We start from the raw sequence: 19,142 nt of genomic DNA, 5'->3' as shown, positions 1-19,142 counted from the left end.
AATTTGATTCTCAACACTAAAATGAAAGAGAGAGGGAAAGAAAGAGAATATTTGGTAGCATCTGACCATACAATTATATTTATGCAATATAAATTACTTCAACAATTTTAAAGAAAGACCATGTTTACTTTTTATCTGCCAACATATACCAAGGTAAAAATAACAGAGAACAAAAACAAATTGAAATCTTTGTTATTATTTATTTTTTAATCAAAGTTATTGCATACTACAACTTAGGTTGCTCTCTACATTAAAATGAAAACTTTAAAAAAGAATTATTTTTCCATTAGAGAATATCTACATTGCAAAGGATTTTTCTCACAAATCAGAAGGGATCTAAGGCAGAAAGAATCACTTTCTGGCTCTTACAATTTCCTTGATTATTCATGTTAATTGACTGCATAAATCTAAAGGTACATCGTTGGAGAGAATGCGATAGTGCTAAGAATGATGACGTGCCATTTAAAAATTAATATTATGCATGCAAATTACATCTTCCAGTGATGCCGGCAAAGGACAAATGGTCCCAGGAAGAAGGCAATCTCCGATGGCAGACAGCTTCATATTGTAGCTGTCTTCTTCCACAGAGTCATCATTTATTCAGGTTGATAGTCTGAGAGCAACAGGTTCCTTGCTGTGTGAACAGTAACAGTGAAGCACTTATAAATCAGCATATCTCACCATATGCTGCACAAATACTTTGTCTTGTATACAGAAGCACCTGCACAATGTGTGTTGTGTCAGCTTCCGGGCTCTTCCAAAGGCCTAGTGAAACAATTTACCAAACGTAGCTTGTTGGTGTTCTGAATGGATGTCAACACAGCCATACTGAAGAGAGCATCTTGCAGGCAACTAAAGCATGCCTAGCATAAAGCAATGAGATGGAGGAGAGCTTGATAGTGATGCTGCCTGTGTGTTCCAGTGTTTATCTGTATGCAGTAGAAGCATTAAGATTATAACTCTTAGCACATTAACCATTACATTTTGGGAGAAGTGAAGGTTTCTAGACTATCTCTGCTTGTGTTGTAGGAACTTTGCACATACTTTGACTATGCTACATCCTCAATTAGCAGATATTAAAGAGGTGAGACAGTAAGCTCAACTCAGAAGAACATGCCTATAAATATTCACTTGGCAGCCATCAGACTCAAAGCAATTGAGGTATATACATGGCTGCTCTGGATATAAATATTGAACTAAATAGTAAAGAATATACAAATTGCTGCATGATGCATGTATTTCTCATTTCAGACCATTAGAATTTTCAGCTCAGTTAATAGGGAGAATTGAGAACTGGCCTGCTGTTGTTGCTGTTATTTTTGAGGAATGGGTTGCTTTAACACAGAGCCTTTCACATGGCTATTATGTTCTCTACCACTGAGTTCTATCCCTAGTCTTAGAGAACTCGATGGCAGAGACTGCTATTCAAACACACAGATTTGCAGAAGGTCAATGTCATGAATTGCATATTCAAATTCAACACACTATTTCTATACCTTGTGCTTGAAATCAGATAGAATAAAATTAAGGTGGGAAGGAGAAACACCATGAAACTGATTTCACTTCTCAAACCTGGGATATTATCATGGATTAAGAAATTTGATCAAGGGCTGGAGAGATGGCTCAACGGTCAAGAGCACCCGACTGCTCTTCCTGAGGTCCCGAGTTCAATTCCCAGCAACCACATGGTGGCTCACAACCATCTGTAATGGGATCTGATGCCCTCTTCTGGTGTGTCTGAGGACAGCAATAAAATAAAATAAATAAATAAATCTTAAAAAAAATTTTAAAAATTAAAAAAAAAAGAAATTTGATCAAACTATTAGTTGAAATCCAAGCATTGAAAAATGATAGCTAATGTTCACCGAACATCGAATAGGTTCTTGTGATGACTATAAACTCTTTCCACATGGAAACTCTCATTTAAACTTCATGCTGGTTCCAGGAAGTACACGCTAATATCACTATTATTTATGTATGAGAAAACTGAGTCACAGAAAGCTTGACGGGCACAAGGCCACACAGTCTTTGAACAAGCTGACATTCAAATTTAAGCAATCTAGTTTTACTATTCTGCTAGATAAATCTATCAACATGATAAATGTAGGTTGAAAAGTTGGCTAAATTTCCAACAGAATTGTCAAGGTGCACTGAAGAAGCAAGAAGCCCCCTGAACCACATCAGTGTAAACTTTGAGGTTGTCATTGCCACACATCAAGCATTGAAATTAATGAGATAACATTTGAGAAGAATAATTATCACTTGCCTTTATTATTTTCTTAAATTAAAAAATCATGGTGAATTTTGTTAGCTACAGTAATATTTACCTCGACTGTCTAAACATGGTGACAAGAAACTCAAGCTCGTTATAAACTATGCAAAACTTTTTTTTTCTCCCCTGGAAATAAATTTAACATGGCTCCCATAAACTCAAACCTCCTTGGAGTTATATAAAGAGCTTAAGAAGTACATGAAAAGTATAATTAAGTGCAAAACAACTTTCCAAACCTGAATAGACTGCCAATCCTTCATTACTCTATAATAAAAATTCCCAACAATTGCACTAAGTCATTGCAACTAAATCCCTGTCCCATATCCAGAATAACTTCCCCCTAGAACGTATCAATACCACACAGGCATCACTCTAGATAGTGCCAGTTTCACATAGTGTATGGACTCAATTTGGGTGCCTGGTTAACTTATTGAAAATAAACTTAATGGGGCTGAGAAGATGGCTGAGTTAATTGCCCAAATACAGAGACCCGAGCTCAGATTCCCAACACTCATATAAATGCCAGGTGTGGTGTAGTGCATCTGCTACCATCAGTGCTGGCAGGGGGTACAGATGTTTCCCGGAGGCTCATGGCTAGCTAGCCTATCTGAAACTGTGAGCTCCGTGTTCAGTGAGAAACCTTCTCTTAAAGCTAAAGCAGAGAGTAATAGATGAAGATACTCAAAATTGAAACTGTGTGCACACACATGCAAATAACATACATGTACAGGCATGAAACACTCCCCACACACATACATGTGCACACCACACACACACAGACACACAGACACACACACACACACACACACAGAGAGAGAGAAAGAGAGAGAGAGAGAGAGAGAGAGAGAGAGAGAGAGAGAGGGAGAGAGATCACAATTCGCATGGTTAAAGTCAGCGCTGTATTATATTGTAGTTAGGAATGAGGGATGAAGGGAGTTGCTGCCATTATTTTTGAGAAGCGACTTTAAAGGTTTTTGCAGTCAGATTTGAGATGCATGATCTTCATGTTAACGAGCAATAACTTGGATGAAACACTGAGGGGAAACATTCCTAAACAGCTCAGAGTCCCGAGAGGGCAAAGAGAAGTTTGGATTTCCTCTGACAGACTGGAGAGACTTTGAAAGAAGAGGATCAATGATACGATACTTGTTTTCATTGGGACAAGTAATTCCCCATCCCTGGCTATTTGCACTCAGTTCCTTAGCAGCCTTTTAAAACCAACTCATAATGTCAAAAAGGAATAGAAGTTATAAGGAATCCCAGTAAAAATAAACACCGAAAGTCACAAAACAGAAATTAATAAGCCTTTAAGGCAGCAGATAAAGGGCTAGAAGCAAAAAGCTAAAAGGTTACATTTTTGTAGGGTGAAGACTAAAGGCTAAAACCCAGGAGAGGGAGTATTTAACATACTCATGTAAATTTGATCAAGAATTGAGCACAAAAGCACTTAGAGAGTAAAGCTGGGCATTAAGAAAAGAAAACAAAGAGAAATACTTTTAAAATGAGAACTGAAGAAAGCTCAGAGGTTAGTTAGACAAAGCAAGAGCAGGAGGGGGGAACAGAGTAGGCATGGGAAAGAGACACAGAGGAATAGTTACATTTCAGGGACTTCAGCGACCTCAGACTACAGCCAGCGACCTCGGACTACAGCCAGCAGAACTGCGCAGACTGAGTCATCTGTCTTTGTCTTTACTACTCCAAGCTTTGGATCCCACCCAGGACACAAGCAGGATAGTGGCATGCAGTGACATATAAGTAGGAATCTCAGGGTCTACAAATTCTTCTACATATGTTAGCCACCAGAAGCTTCCTAAGTCCCCAGCCAAATTAACCGGCCATGGGACTGCCTTCAATTTTCATGTCTCAGAATCCCTCTTAGTGACTAGGTGACTTTGTGCAAGTTTCCCAACCTCTTTACATGCAAAACTACTTCTCTGAGCTGTAAACACATAGACAAAATGAGTAATGACAGGAATAGTAATGGTACCAACTCATGTGTTACATTATTTGGGTCCTTACTACTTTACTTATGGAGATAAAATTTTGCCAGGCATCAAAAGATGTCAAGACATGTTTCCATCATCTTTACATCCACCTATGGGACCAGTACTCATTCCAGGCTGAGATCAAGAGCCACAATCTTGTGTTGAGATTAATTCTAGCCAGAGGCTCACAGAAAATTCGTCACCAATGGCCTCAGAATGTAGCTCATTTCTATGAATTGCATGTTGCAGTCACGATATAGAAAGGTTGGGCAGCAGAGATCAAAACATGCATTAAAGAGAAAGGGGTAGGCTATAGAAACATTAACTAAATGATATCCCTTTTCAATGTTTCAGACTCCACCACATATGCACATTTTCTCTTCAATGCATTCGACACGGACCACAATGGAGCTGTGAGCTTTGAGGTAAGCCTTAGACTCTCATTCCACCATTTGACTTAAGGCACACTGAAAGAAATGTAAATCCTTTTAGCAAGAAAGTTAAAGCTTTGGTATTTGCTCATTTTAGAAAATTCCAAAAACATCTCCTTTCTCCTATTATGTTGGCATGCAGCTGTTCTTATCTGTGCAAAGTTAGACAAATTACAAGCCATATTTAGTGCACTTTCAAATGTTTTCTATCTGTTCACCCATAACTGTTCTCAACAGCATGAGGGCAATCCAAGAAGGCAAATGATTTCTCTGACATTTACTGGAACTTACCATGGGCTAGTTCCTATAGCAGACCTGGGAAGTATAGATGTAATGTATGTCAGCTCAGCTGGGGAAGCCTAGTAAACGTACATAAGACAAGAGGTTTAATACAGAAAATAGTGCTGCCTTCATCAGCCCCAGAAGTTTACAATGAAATTAAAACTTTCAAGTGACCTATGTAGTACAAGCATGCAGGGCTGTTTATGAAATACATAATATGGGAATCAGAATAAAATGTTTCTCTCTCTTCTCTCTCATACACATGCACTCACTCATAGGGGAAGATGACAGATAGACAGACAGATGGACAGACAGATAAAAAGACAGATGTATACTATGGGTAGAGAGAGTGATGTCTTTGTAGGATTCATCTGGTACCTATCAGGTCACAGGTAACATGTAATCGTGTGTGCTAAAGGAATAAATGGAATCTAAATTTGGATTAGCTGTCTGTGACTTTTATTTTTGTTAAGAACATTGTGAGAATTTTTGTTCATAGATTTGCTTACGTTCTGAGTGAGTGTATTTGGTCTTTAAGCAGATAACTTACCTATTAACTTATTTTGTAATTTCAATATCAGGTAGATGATAGACACACAGATGGACAGGCAGAGAGATACTAAAGAGAGAATGGTAACATTTAGGGTATATATTTTCTACAGGGTGTGGAGGAAGATGCAGCTGACACATATGAACAGGAATTCCAATAAGGATCCTGACACACCAAGTGAGATGATGGAGTGAGGCTAGAGATGAGACTTGATGGGAAAATGGAGCAGAGGCAGAAGTGACTGTAACAGCAAAGCCTGTATTGGTGGTTTTCAAGTATTATGTCTTGAGAAACTAGCAGAAGCTAATAAAGTGAAGACAAGTTGAGATGGGAAACATGAGGCAGAATCTGAGTGGAGACTATCACCTTGGGAATAAAGAGAAAACATCTGTAGATCTTCTGGAAGATGTAAGAATATGAGCCAGGAAAGTGAGTTGGAAAAGGAAACAGAGTCCACATCTCAGGCAGGCTGCCAACTAAAGAGGTTAAAGACTGCGCTATAAGAGATAAGGACCCCTGAGGACATTTCAACGGGGTGGTTTATGTGTGTGAGCTGTGCTCCTGAAACGGGGAGTTGCTTAGAAGTTATTTATTCAGAGAGTCCAGACAGGAGCTGATGACAAACCAAACTGTAGTAAAAGCTTTGAGATGAACACGAACTTATTAACCATAAGCTTGGTAGAACTGTAACTATCTGATATGTTTAGGAGAGAAAACAATTTTGGCATGGACAGCACTCTGAACACATATGTGCTATGTGGAGGCAGGCTGAAGGAAGAAGAGTGAATCTTCATAAAATATCAATCTATGGTCCTTGTGCAGAATTTCTAGAGGCAACTAAATAACTTCTCATGTGTACTATATCCTCATGAAAAACTCAGGCCATCCGTTTGAAGATTCTGGATCAGGGATTTCAATCATCACCTCACAAAACTTAACCCAGAAATATCCTAAGATGGAAAGGGTAGATGATGTTAGTGATTGAGATGTGAATCAAGAAGTCAGGACAGGGCGCTGAGCATCCTAGATGCAGAAGCAGCAGTTACTAGGCCAAGAAAGAAAGTTCAAGGTTGTCCCAGATTTCCCACAATACCACTTCTAGTGGCACCTTAGACTTCCTAGAAGACTATCCTCTTAGTACTTTATCTATAATGCTAGTATTAGCATAGCCTCCATATGCCTATACTGTGAGAGACAGAAGTTCTAGTTCACCTAATTAAAAATATTATAGTTAATTACAGAGAACGGCAGAAGCAAAAACTACTAGTGATTTTGCTACTTGAAAACAACTGTGTATCAGAAACTTGCTACCCTGTTATTCATGTCTCACATAACTTTAATTTTGCATGTAGAGTCAGTCTATTGTCAATAATGTGTGATAATATATAACAATTCTTTTATGATGTCTATGCAAAATACCAGTAATTATGATTAGGACTGATTTTAATTTGGGAGGTTACTTGTGAGAGTTACCTATGATATTCATGTTGGTATAATGTTTTTCCTTTTAATATGAACTACTAAGTTCATAAATGGTAATAAATAGTAAATCAGAATCAAATTTGAAGCTAGGGTACTGCAGTTATATTTTTTAACTAACTCACTAACTGGAAGATATCAAAATAACAGAAATGCCTTGGGAGTAAACACATTTGGAATAGCATCCTGGAAAAATTAGCAGAGACCATCCTGATTTTGAGATAAAGAAAAATGGCAGATTTCCAATACTTGCTTAAAGGCGAAGGTCAGAATGAACAAGTCAGAGGGGATCTGGTTTTGATTAAGTGGATCTAATCCCCTTCTTGCCACCAAGTGGCTGTGGGGCCCAGGATTTATTATTTAAGCCCTCTAGACCTTAATATTCATATCACTACAACACCAACAGTGAAGCAAATTCACAGGTCAACATACAAATGGAAAAGTCCTAACGGGAGTATTCGGTTTGGCTAGAGCACATGCTAGCACCAAATAAATGTTCGATATTTATTAAATTTTAGCTGTAGCATTTACTACTACATGAATTGCCTGATAAAGGTAATTAATCCTGGCATTTGGCATCACATTACACTAGATTACACAGAAACCTAGAGTCCTCAGACATACCCAAGCAAAGGCTCAGATGATCACTCTGTAATATGACAGGTTATTATCTCATTATCATAGGCACTTACTGTATTAAATGCTCAATATATTAGCAACAATATCTACTCAGTGATAAAAATGCAAACCCATGTTTATTTAGCTTTCATTATCTTAGTAATGTCTCAGTTAATTACATAGTATTAATTTCTGTAACCCTTCTAGGTACTACTGTTATATTCTTTTAGCAAATGAGAAAGGGGAGTCAAGTCATAAAGTTAAATATCCTGCCATAGTTACACAGTTAGAATATAAAGCACTTAACATTCAAATTCAGGCTCTTAGGCCTCAAATTGGTTGGCACACATTTATTCTCCAATCTCATGTACATTTCCCACCTGAAATCCTGAATTTTGTCTTTAAGAGACTTCATACTTTTGAACAACATAAATGAAGAGACAGTTGATAGGTACAGACAGAGCACATGCACAGTATTAATGTCTTCAACCAAGTCCATAGGAAACTATAATCAAATGTATTATATCTGTTCAACAAAATAAAATAAAGGAGGCCACACCAACTATTGGCGTCCATGTACTCAGTGAGCACATGCTTAGGCTTTGCCCAGCATCTCCTACACTGAGGTGGCATTTAACTGAGGTTCTGTGGTCAGAAAGTGGTGGAAATCAGTTTTCATCCCTGCTTATCTGTGGAAATTGCAAGATCAGGTACTGGATTTTTGATGAACCAGAATTCCTTTCATTTTATTTCACCATGTGTAAATGATAAATTAGCTTTGATTGTTCAGTCACTGGTGAAGCTTTTAGGATCCTTTAATTCATGTAATAGAGTATGATATGCAGATAAGTAGCTAGGTGGTAGAGGACAGAAGAAGGATAGGAGATAGATGATGATAGATAAGAGATAAATTGATAATGATAAATTAGTTAGACATATTAGATAGGTATAGATAAGTTGATAATGATAGATAATATATAATACATACATAATTGATAAATAATTTAAGATTAGATAGATGATATAGCTATAAATTGATAAATAATGACAGATAGATCATAGATAGAAAAAAAAAGGACAGATAGCTTAGATAGATAGACAGACAGACAGACAGACAAAGATAGATATTCACATTAGTTTAATTCAGGCTTTGGCAACAAGATTCACCATAGTAAAATTTAGTACTACTATCCAGCATCTCTCCTTCTTCCCAACATGTGTTCATCATTTTGAAATGAATCGAATAGAAAGTGAAAGGTTTGTACAAAGTCAAGGGCCTGCACACTAGAAGGCTGACTTGTTCAAAGCCATTTAGGAAAGTGAATGGGAAATGGAGCGAATCCTACTCATCTCTAGCAGCGTCTCTAAAATCCATGGTCTCGAGTCAGCAGCCAGGAGCCTCTCGCAGAAAGAACCAAGTATTTTTGATTTTGCAGTCAGACAGACCATTGCAGTCCATTCTCTCAGACATTATCACCTTCAGGTATTCATGTGGCTGAGAATTTCCCAGATTGCTCATGGTATTGAGGCTGAGTTAAAACATTCTGTGAGAATAATTCTGAAATGGGTAAAATTGCTACTCCAGGTAAATGATGAGTTAGAGCTGAAAGGAAATGCTATTTGCAGACAACTCAATTCACATGGAAAATGATGTGAGCCGCACCCCCTGTAGATCTGCAGTGGAGGCATTACCCCAAACTAATAGGAACTGTTACTCACAGTGCTGACAAAATATTTTTATACAAATAGCAGTTAAGTTTATGGAAAAACCTTCTAGTATGTGTCACTTTGTTAAATGGCATAGCTATGTCCTTTGAAATGTCAGGAGATATTATTTTAAGCAATGTTTCTAATTGTGATAGAATTCCATTTTTATCAGATTTGTTCATCTTTGGGACACACACATACACACACACACACACACACACACACACACACACACACACACTGTTTTTTGTACAGAATTCTATTGTTGTTTTCTGATCAACATGGGGGCCTCTGTTCTCATTGAAGGCATCCCTAGAGAGTACTCAACTTCATTCATTCATTTTTTCATTTAACAAATATCCACCATGCCTACTATGTGCCAAACACCCTTCAGCATGCCAGAGGCAGAAGGGAACAACATAGGAGACCATGCTTGCCCTGGTACAAACTTCATCCCCCCAAGTCCATGTCTAATTTCTATAGATCACACATGTTCTCATCGTAAGGCTTCCTCACCTGAGCCTCAAACAAATCCTTTGGATTTCCCAGGACTGGACTCCTGCACCATGCTCCCTAGCTTTTCTTGTCACCCTGTCATGGGAGCCTGCACCTCTTCTATCATCAGGGGTCCAGCACCCCTGACTCAAATGCGCTCCTTTTCCACTTCCCATACTCTCCAAGTGCAAGTCCTGTGACTTCCTATGGCAAAAGCCTTCGTATGCACAGACATCTCAGAAACAAGCAGGACAAGAGAAATAGGCAGACAACAAATATCTTTAATTGTTCCCGTGTTCTGAAGACCAGTCTCCTCTTTTTAAATCATGTTATAATAATTTTTTTAGGATTCGCCATGCTTTATACTTACAAACAGATGCAGAGAGCAGAGCTCTCATGTGGGATGCAGTTTCGTCTGTAACTCACCCCATGGGTTAATAGGGCATGCTTGCTCCAGTTAAGGAGCTAACACAGATACCATACTATTAACTTTCATGCTAAATTCCGATTTCTTTGGGTTTTACTGGATGTCCTTTTTTCTGACCCAGTACCCCATGTAGGATAGAATTTCATTTAGCCCTGTCCACAGTTCATTTAGTCATAACGTCCCCTTAGACCCTTGTTAGCACTGACTGTCTTAGGCTTCTTTTACTTGTAACCATCTTGACAGTTTGAAGAAGTATTGTTCAGGTATTTGGTAGAATACCTTTCAGTTCAGATTTGTATGATGGGTCTCTCATGATTAAATTGGGATTATGAGTTTGGGAAATGAAGAGTGCAGGGGGGGGGGCATTTTATCACATAGAATGAGTACACTGTCAAAATGATTTATGACTGTTGATACTGAACTTGTCTGCCTGCCTAAAATGGCATTGTCAAGTGTAGTGTCTACCCATTTTCAAAATAATACTCTAATATACTCAGAGCTAAAGAGATCTGCAACCCTGTAGGTGCAACAACATTATGAACTAACCAGTACCCCAGAGCTCTTGACTCTAGCTGCACATGTATCAAAAGATGGCCTAGTCGGCCATCACTGGAAAGAGAGGCCCATTGGACATGCAAACTTTATATGCCCCAGTACAGGGGAACGCCAGGGCCAAAGAGTGGGAATGGGTGGGTAGGGGAGTCGGGGAGAGGGTATGCGGGACTTTTGGGATAGGATTGGAAATGTAATTGAGGAAAATACGTAATAAAAAAATATATATAAAAAAAAAAAGAAAGAAAGAAGTCACTGTATATTAATGAGATGTGAGGGTACCAAAGGATGCAACTTCACATGGGGAATCTGTTCTTTCTTCTCCAGGCATCAATAAACAAATACAACACATATTTATAGCAACATTGGCACATGGGTACTTATGTTATATCTTGCATTAAAAGCAAGTGTGACCCTACTTATACTGTTGCTCGTCCTGTTCTGTTGAGGTCAATAAGACATTACTGTTGGCTTTCTTGTGCCTTTGACCTTCCTCCATCAAGGCAATTAATGAGAATCAAATGCACATCAAAAGAGTACAGAAAATTACCTGTCACACAAAAATTTTTCTTTGTTCGTAAAGTCAAGGGTCCTGCTTACAACCTGTTCAGTTGCCAAGATTTGAAATTAGTATCTGTGAGTCTCAGTCTGAGGTCATAACCTGAGACATATAACGGCTAGAAAGCCCTTTTTACCTACTCCTGTCTTCTAATAGAATTTATATCCAAGAGTATATGAAACCTGATTTCTCTGACTTTTTAGACCATTATTTATTTGTTTGTTTGTTTATCCATTCATGTAAAGAATTATGTTTTGCAGACACTTTCAAATGTTCTACAGTGGCACTAATAAAATGAAGTGGAGTGGAGCCTTTCCTTCACATTCTCTCACAACTTTCTCCTACACTCAGTAACGGATGTGAGGCACATTTTTCTGCCTTGATGTCCTACATGACCACAGGCCTTGGCTCCAGTCCAAGCTAGACAGGAAACCTGGAATTTGAAACAGATGTCTGGTTCAGTTTCCAGCACTGACTGCTGTTCAAAGCTCTGTGCTGTGATGCAGTCACATCCCTGAGCACCCGTCTATAAAGGGAAGACAGTAGGACTCATTCCTTAGGCTCCATGAGACAAGTGGTATCATCTAACAGGGAACTGCTGAACCCGATGTCCCCTCAAATCTACAGTCGCTAGTCATTATTACCTTTAACTTCTGTGTCTTAGGACCACTTATCCATGGTTCGTCTTCCCGCTGAAAATAAGACAGAATCGTGAGAAACACAGAAAAACATTTGCTGCGGGATCATTTTTAACAAGGAAACAATTTAATTAAGTTACATATTCAACAATAGGAATTACTGAATTGAGTTGCTTTATATCCATATCACTACACAATGCTGCAGACTTTGAAATCATGCAGGTACTGAAATTAGAGGTCAGTGACCATAACATTTTAGAAAAATAGTGGGAGAAAAAATGGAAAGAGAATATCACTGTGATAACTTCAAGTTCTGGCCCATGGTTGCATAAAATTACATTTCTATTCATGTGTGTTTGTATCTCTGTGTGTGGTGGATTGGCATTTCAAACATGATTCTAGGGTACTGAAGAGATGATTCAGCAGTTAAGAGCACTGCTTGCTCTTCCAGAGACCCAGGGGTTCAATTTCCAATACCTAATCTGGGGTTCACAACTATCTATAAGTCCAGTTCTAGGGGATCCAACTCCCTCTTCTGGCCTGCATACAAGTGCCACCCAGACACACATGCTGGCAAAATATCATATACATAGATGAAAACAGAAATCATCTTCAAAAAAAGTTTGAAATGTGATTCTTGTAGTTCAAACGTTCAGAAGTTATGTTGGTACATTATATTTTGGTAAATATGATATATTTCTATGACTCAATTATTCAGTTAGTTCTATTGTCAAGAAGGATTTTCAATAGTGTGGCAAAATACTTGTAATATTAAATTAAATATATCAAATAATACATGATATGATTAGTAAATTTTAAAATGCTGATATAAATGAAACAATGGGATATTCTCCATTATCTTATAGACACATTAAGTAACATATGCACATGCTATAAAATATATACAATATCTATAATTTATTAAAGATCATATATATGGCTTTTATTATAAATATGTGCTCTTATGTGAGAATAGAAAATAGTGAGAGATTATGTGAGAACAGAGAATAGAAATATTCAATATTAGTTGGTATTAGATTTATGTGTGCTTACAGCATTTTTCAGTACAATTTAAAATAATTTATCAAATCCTTAAACATCACCAGAAAGGTTAAAATCAAAGAACGGGACTGGGTGGGTTGAGGAGCAGGGGAGGGAGATGGATAGTGGGATTTTCGGAGGAGAAACTAGGAAAGGGGATAACATTTGAAATGTAAATAAAGAAAATATCTAATTTAAAAAATCAAAGAACTACTAATTTAGTGTAGCTACAATCACTTTTCAAGACACTAAGTTATTTTAAAAGACATTACTGTTTCAGTCAAAATAAGTAAGCTGTCTCTTCTATAGGATAAAGTCAGGCTATAATCTATTAATAAATAACTTTCTATGATGAGTCTGTCACCTTCACAACTTTTACTGAGCCATTTCATGTTCCCATTTGGACTTGGTAGCAGCCACCTCCCAATGGGTTGCTCAAAGCCAGAATGGTCTTTGCCTGGCAGAAGTCAGAAAGATGAATGTTCCACAAATAGTAAGTAGCCTCGAGACACAAAGTAAATTGCTGTCTGATCAAAGAACTGTCATTACAGTGCAAGGCTAGGTAATTACTAAGTCAGGCCTTGCTCTCAGTGGTCTAGAGAAGGATCTACAATAGTCATACTCTTGGTTAGTAATCAAGTATACAGTAAACCAAATATAAGAGATAGATAGATGATAGATAGATGATAGATAGATAGACAGACAGACAGACAGAGACAGACAGACAGACAAACAGACAGAGGGGCAGATGACAGGTAGATGGATGATAGATAAAGACAGAGAGGGAGACACACAGACACAGAAAGAGAGAGAGAGAGAGAAAGAGAGAGAAGAGAGAGAGAGAGAGAGAGAGAGAGAGAGAGAGAGAGAGAGAGAATGAATGGAAATATCAAATTGTGTTCTAAAATTCTCCAGCAGCAATCCATTGAGGAAGCTCTTTAATGCAGGTAACTGAACTTCCTGGTAGAGAGAATCCTGTTCAGAAGTGTCACTTTGGGCAAGGTTTCCAAGACCAAGAATAATGACCCCAGAAAAGTGGTATCATCAAACTGAGTGCTTACGAACATCTACCAGAAACTAACTGGAGAAGTTGAGGTTGTAAGCTGCAGTTTCTGCTCCTTCCTCCCTTAGACCTTTTGATAACACAGAATAGAGAACAGTAATCCTGTTGGAAATGGTTTTGCTCTAGATATTTTTAGTATTAAGATAGTTTTACTCCTGGGCTGTCACAGGGTTAGGGCAGGAACCCATTCTCAGCCAAAAGACAGTGGACCCTAGCCACTGCTCAGTGCAAGTCTGTTCAAGGTGTTTAGTACTTAACAGCAAGGTCTGCATGAAAAGCAGAGTACTTTTCCTAATGACATTAGAAGCCGTAGAATAACTGGTATGTGATATTTTTGAGCCCACAGGAGTGAAAAGGCCAGAAATTTTTTGGCCTGCACATTAAGTGTGGCCCAGTTTGTTGGCAAGGTGCTATCAGCAGTCACTGAACTTCATGATTGAATGTTCCTGTCATGCGAGGAAGAGCAGCTCTAATCTTGTGAGCATCCCTTCTAAGAGTCCAAGCACTTCAGAATTACTCTTAAACTTGGACTAGGTTCAATAATGTATCAAGTCACAGATCTGATAGTCTTGGCCAAAGAGGTGACACAAACTTCTTGTCTCTGTCCAGATCGTTCCATCACTTTAGCCAGGGATAGTGTTGGACTTTGCTACTGCTGCACAGACCATAAAAGAGAAACATATCCAAATGGAATATCCCCTTTACAAAGAAGACAAACAAAAAGAATCCTTGTGGTGTAATAGGGGCTCACTTTCAACCTTTCATTTTTGACCAACTAAGGAAAAATTAAGTGCTGAACAGTGTATTAAAATATCATTTAGTAATAAACATATGACATATAGTTACAAACTTTTATTAGAATAGAAATAGCTAAAGCCATTTTAGGACAAAGAACTTTTTACCAGACATCGTACATAAATTTTAATCTGTGAGCTAACTGCTCCAACCCCACTAACACTGAAGTAAGAAAAAATTTCTCCTTAAAAACTAAACTGGGACAGGAAAACAGCTATTAAATGGTGGAATGCAGAAAAGGAGATAGAATACAAGTTCACCCAAAGGGCAGCTTTTAGACTTCCCTCGGTTTTTTCATCCCTAACAAGAGACTGTCACTTCAGGGTTCAGTCATATTGTAGTATTGACCTTACTTTATATAACAACAAATACCTGTGAATTTTCTCTGGTTAGCCTGATTCCTTTTCACTGTAATCAAATCCATTTACACATTAGCTGAGCATTCCACAGAGTTAAAACAGACTTTCATGGCCAACGCCTTCTCCAGAGACTGTTAAAAGTATCTTAATTCTTTCGATCATCATAAAATCTTTATGAGGTAGATACTACCCTCATATTTACAGATATGAAATTAGAGACAAAAAGACCCCAGGTTAGATTATGAATCCAGTTTTTTCACAACTGCCCACGTGTCAATTATAATTAAAGAGTACAGCTTTTCTTTAGGGATACTCTGCATTTTGTACTAATAAATATTATTTTTTCTTTAAAAAAAAATACTGTATGTTTCCATGTGCACTGTATGTGTGTGTGTGTACTCATGCATGAAGGTACAATTTCCAGTATCATGGTTAATTTAACTAAAGTTCTAATTAGATGAAAATATCAAAGGTTGGAGTATAGTTCATAATCACAAAGAACCCTGAGCAATTGAAGACTAAAAACACATTAGTAATTTTGGAAACATGTTCAAAACACAGAGGGTTGTTAATTTTACTACCATCACTTAGCAAGAAAATTTACCAAGTATTAAATTATATTTTTATTGCTTTTTAGGATTTCATCAAAGGTCTTTCCATTTTGCTTCGAGGGACAGTACAAGAAAAACTCAACTGGGCATTTAATTTGTATGACATAAACAAAGATGGCTACATCACTAAAGAAGTAAGAGATGGCACACCAATTCAGTTATCCTCTGAGCCAGTTTTGCTCAACTTCAAAATATTAAACAATTTTAATGGTTACTTTAAAATCTCATTTTAGGAAACCAAAAAGATTATATGTGATGTTGATAGCAATGAGACATATTGTAGTAAAATTAATTGGAATTTGTACTCATTTGTAATAATCTCCAAAAAAACCACAAAATGCCTCAATGTTATATGCTTTTTTTTTTTTTCTGCTAGTGATATGGAGAAAGGTTGGGATCCTTGGGAGTTACATAGGCCTTCCCATGTCAAGTGGACAATAGTTTTGTGGGACAGGGGTCCCAGAAAATCAACAGCTATCAAAGTTATATCACCCTGTGGTTGTCTTGATATTTCTCTTTGTTGGGGTGGATCAGGACAATGGTGGGATCTACAAGCACAACTGGAGATAATCAATGAAAGACATTCACAAATTAAAATGCTGGTTTATTAAGACAATTTAAAAGAGCAAGAGAAAGGAAGGGAGGGCGGTAACCACCCTTAGTGTAGGGTGTGAGTAAGACTAAAAAAATATTTTTCTTAAAGCCTGGGCATACTTAACGGCATTTCTGTGTGCATTAATAGCTTGAATAAAGGGTCCCATATGAGAAAAAGGACCAAAGACATGAACATACCTTATTAGATACAGACTCGAGGGTCAGGGCTCCACTGTTTGATTAGTTACTGGCACAGGATACATGGAGTCAGATGACATGTCATCAAGGAATGCTAAATGTAAGACTTCATAAATAGATGCACTTCGTGAATATTTAGTACAGCGTGAGGATTCTTTGCCTAAGTACCTCAACAATGCTGAGGCGCCTAGAGAACATTAGGAATCATCGCCCTTCCCATTTGAACCATTCTTTTGTTTGCTTCAGAGCTGAGAGCTGAATAGTGTGCTAATGTTCTATCCCCTTCTGTGTTTAATAGGGCTCATCAGCTCTTCCTACATCTTAGGACTAACTTAGTTTACCACATATCTGTTTAAAACATCTTTTACATTTTCACTTATTTTTACAAGATGCTTTATTATCTAATCCATACTCTCAAAAGTGAATAGAACCGTATCCTCCAATTAATCTAGGATGCATTTTATGTCAAATATTAAATCTGAATTAATGACATGGCAAAAACTAGATTTTACTTTAGAAGCTAAGAAAACGCTAAAGTGCTTCCTAGTCAAAATATTTGAATCTGTATTCTTGTGTGACTTCTTTAGTTAAAGCCAAAACAGGATAAATACAAAATCCAATTAAAAAAAAAAAAGCCAAAACAGGAAAAAGTAATTAAAACCTGCAAAAATATTTATTAATTGATTGTAATTAGCAGTTATAGTTCTAAATCTAAAGTATTTCTCATATGTAGAAATTGGCTATCAATAAAATGTGTAATAGTTCAATAAAACAAATTTTATGTAATTTTCGAAAATTAAAGTATTAAGTTAGACTATTCCTTTCCCAACCAAGATTCATGGGAATCTATTTCATTGCAAACCTGAGCTCTCACGATTGGTATATTTGGATTCTACTGCTTTGAGGCAAAAGACTGTTTGTTGGCTATGGGCCAATCTAATGGCACCCCATAAAGAATGTAAGAAACAAGCAAATGAGACACTATGAACAAAATCTCCTAATGCATCTTAGATGGCTTTCCTCACAGCTGGTGTGCAGCCTCACTTGAGTGTCTTTCCATTTCAGGAAATGCTGGACATAATGAAAGCAATCTACGACATGATGGGGAAATGCACATACCCGGTCCTCAAGGAAGATGCTCCCCGACAGCATGTGGAGACGTTCTTCCAGGTGGGAATGAACAATGCGAGCAGGGAGGGATGGTTAGAAGTAGATTGCCTGATGCCTGGAAAACACACTGATGAAAAACAAAAACAACAAAAACTGCAACAAGAATGTTTATTCCTAGGGACAGAATAATAGAACAAATACTGCCTTCATTTCATAATCTGGGCTTTTAAGTGTATTATGACAGACAACTGTACTTCTAGAAGAGTGACAATACCCTGACAAAAGCATTCTCTTATTTCAGAAAGCGTTGTGATGCAGGTCCCACAAGGATCTTAAAGATACCGAATTCTCAATACTCTTCTATTTTATAGATGAAAAATCCAAGGCTCTACATCTCAGGAAACTCTGCGAGTACTGTCAAATTTAGAAAACAATTTAGGTGGCATTACACAGGGGGGAAAACACACAACCTAAAATGATTGGGCTTCCCCATTGTAGGAATTCAGTAGTTCCTCCTAGAGTGAAACTGTCCCATGTAACACAAAATAATGAGTTTCATTCTTATCTCTTTGAATCTACTGGGTATGGGGAGGCTGTCAAAAGGCGACTCAATACAATGCTTTATTCTTTTCTTTCTCAACAGAAGATGGACAAAAATAAAGATGGTGTCGTTACCATAGATGAGTTCATTGAAAGTTGCCAAAAAGTAAGTAAGAACAACTATCCTTTTTGTTAGCATCAGCTCCAAGTGAGCACAGCCTATTAGCCAATATAAATTGGGAAAAATAAAAATCAAGTGTATAAGCTAATGAGACAGGCTTCTTACTTGAAAACAATCGGATTTATGTACACATCCAGTCTAATAGCACATAATACTGATGTCAAAATTTACTTGTGCACTCCCTTTGTTTCTGAAAACCTTTAGGGAGGAATCATTACAGACTGACGCGCAAAACCACATAGATTAAAATGACAGTTTCTGGTGCTGGACAGGTGGCTTGGTGTTTAAGAGTGCTTGCTGCTCACCTGAAGTTTTCTTCCCCAGACACAAATCAGGATTCCCACAATGGCCTGTACCTTCAACTCCAAGGAATCTGACACCCTCTTCTGGACTTTGCAGGTCCACACATGCTTGTGTTCACATACCTACACACATACACACAAACATACATACATAATAATAAAAACCCTTTAATCTTGTCCAGACATAGTTCTTTTAAAACATGTTTTATTTGTGTCACCATAAAAACACAAATGTAGTGCAGCAGCCTATGGAACATTACGTTGGTCTTTGGTGGGTTTTTTGTGTTGTTGTTTGATTTCGTTGTTGTTGTTGTTGTTGTTTTTCTTTGAAATTTTAAGTTAATTCTTTCGGT

General features: G+C 37.6%; 1 protein-coding gene and 1 long non-coding RNA gene across 12 annotated transcripts in view; one reads left to right on the top strand and one right to left on the bottom strand.

Moving 5' to 3' along the window:
• Nucleotides 1–19,142, top strand: part of Kcnip4 (Kv channel interacting protein 4) — a 1,135,620-nt gene that overhangs the window by 1,110,646 nt on the left and 5,832 nt on the right. For 6 of the 11 annotated variants that reach the window (NM_001199243.1, NM_001199242.1, NM_001199244.1 and 3 more), the window contains 4 exons: nucleotides 4,612–4,682; nucleotides 15,891–15,998; nucleotides 17,722–17,826; nucleotides 18,410–18,472. In NM_001199243.1, coding sequence (NP_001186172.1) covers nucleotides 4,612–4,682; nucleotides 15,891–15,998; nucleotides 17,722–17,826; nucleotides 18,410–18,472 — 347 coding nt within the window. Of the gene's footprint in view, nucleotides 1–4,611; nucleotides 4,683–15,890; nucleotides 15,999–17,721; nucleotides 17,973–18,409; nucleotides 18,473–19,142 lie in introns of those variants that run through there. The other 5 variants (XM_030254920.1, XM_030254917.1, XM_030254919.1 and 2 more) reach the window with 1 other exon arrangement.
• Nucleotides 183–18,904, bottom strand: 5730480H06Rik (RIKEN cDNA 5730480H06 gene). The gene is made up of 4 exons (NR_045500.1): nucleotides 17,776–18,904; nucleotides 16,657–16,762; nucleotides 12,002–12,049; nucleotides 183–634 (listed from the first exon to the last, which is right to left on the bottom strand). It is a non-coding gene; the product is annotated as an RIKEN cDNA 5730480H06 gene (long non-coding RNA).

The sequence above is a fragment of the Mus musculus genome, chromosome 5 (genome assembly GCF_000001635.26).
Source record: "Mus musculus strain C57BL/6J chromosome 5, GRCm38.p6 C57BL/6J".
Lineage (NCBI taxonomy): Eukaryota > Metazoa > Chordata > Mammalia > Rodentia > Muridae > Mus > Mus musculus.
The sequence above is the reverse complement of the archived record's forward strand: the minus strand, read 5'-3'. Positions and strand labels throughout refer to the sequence as shown.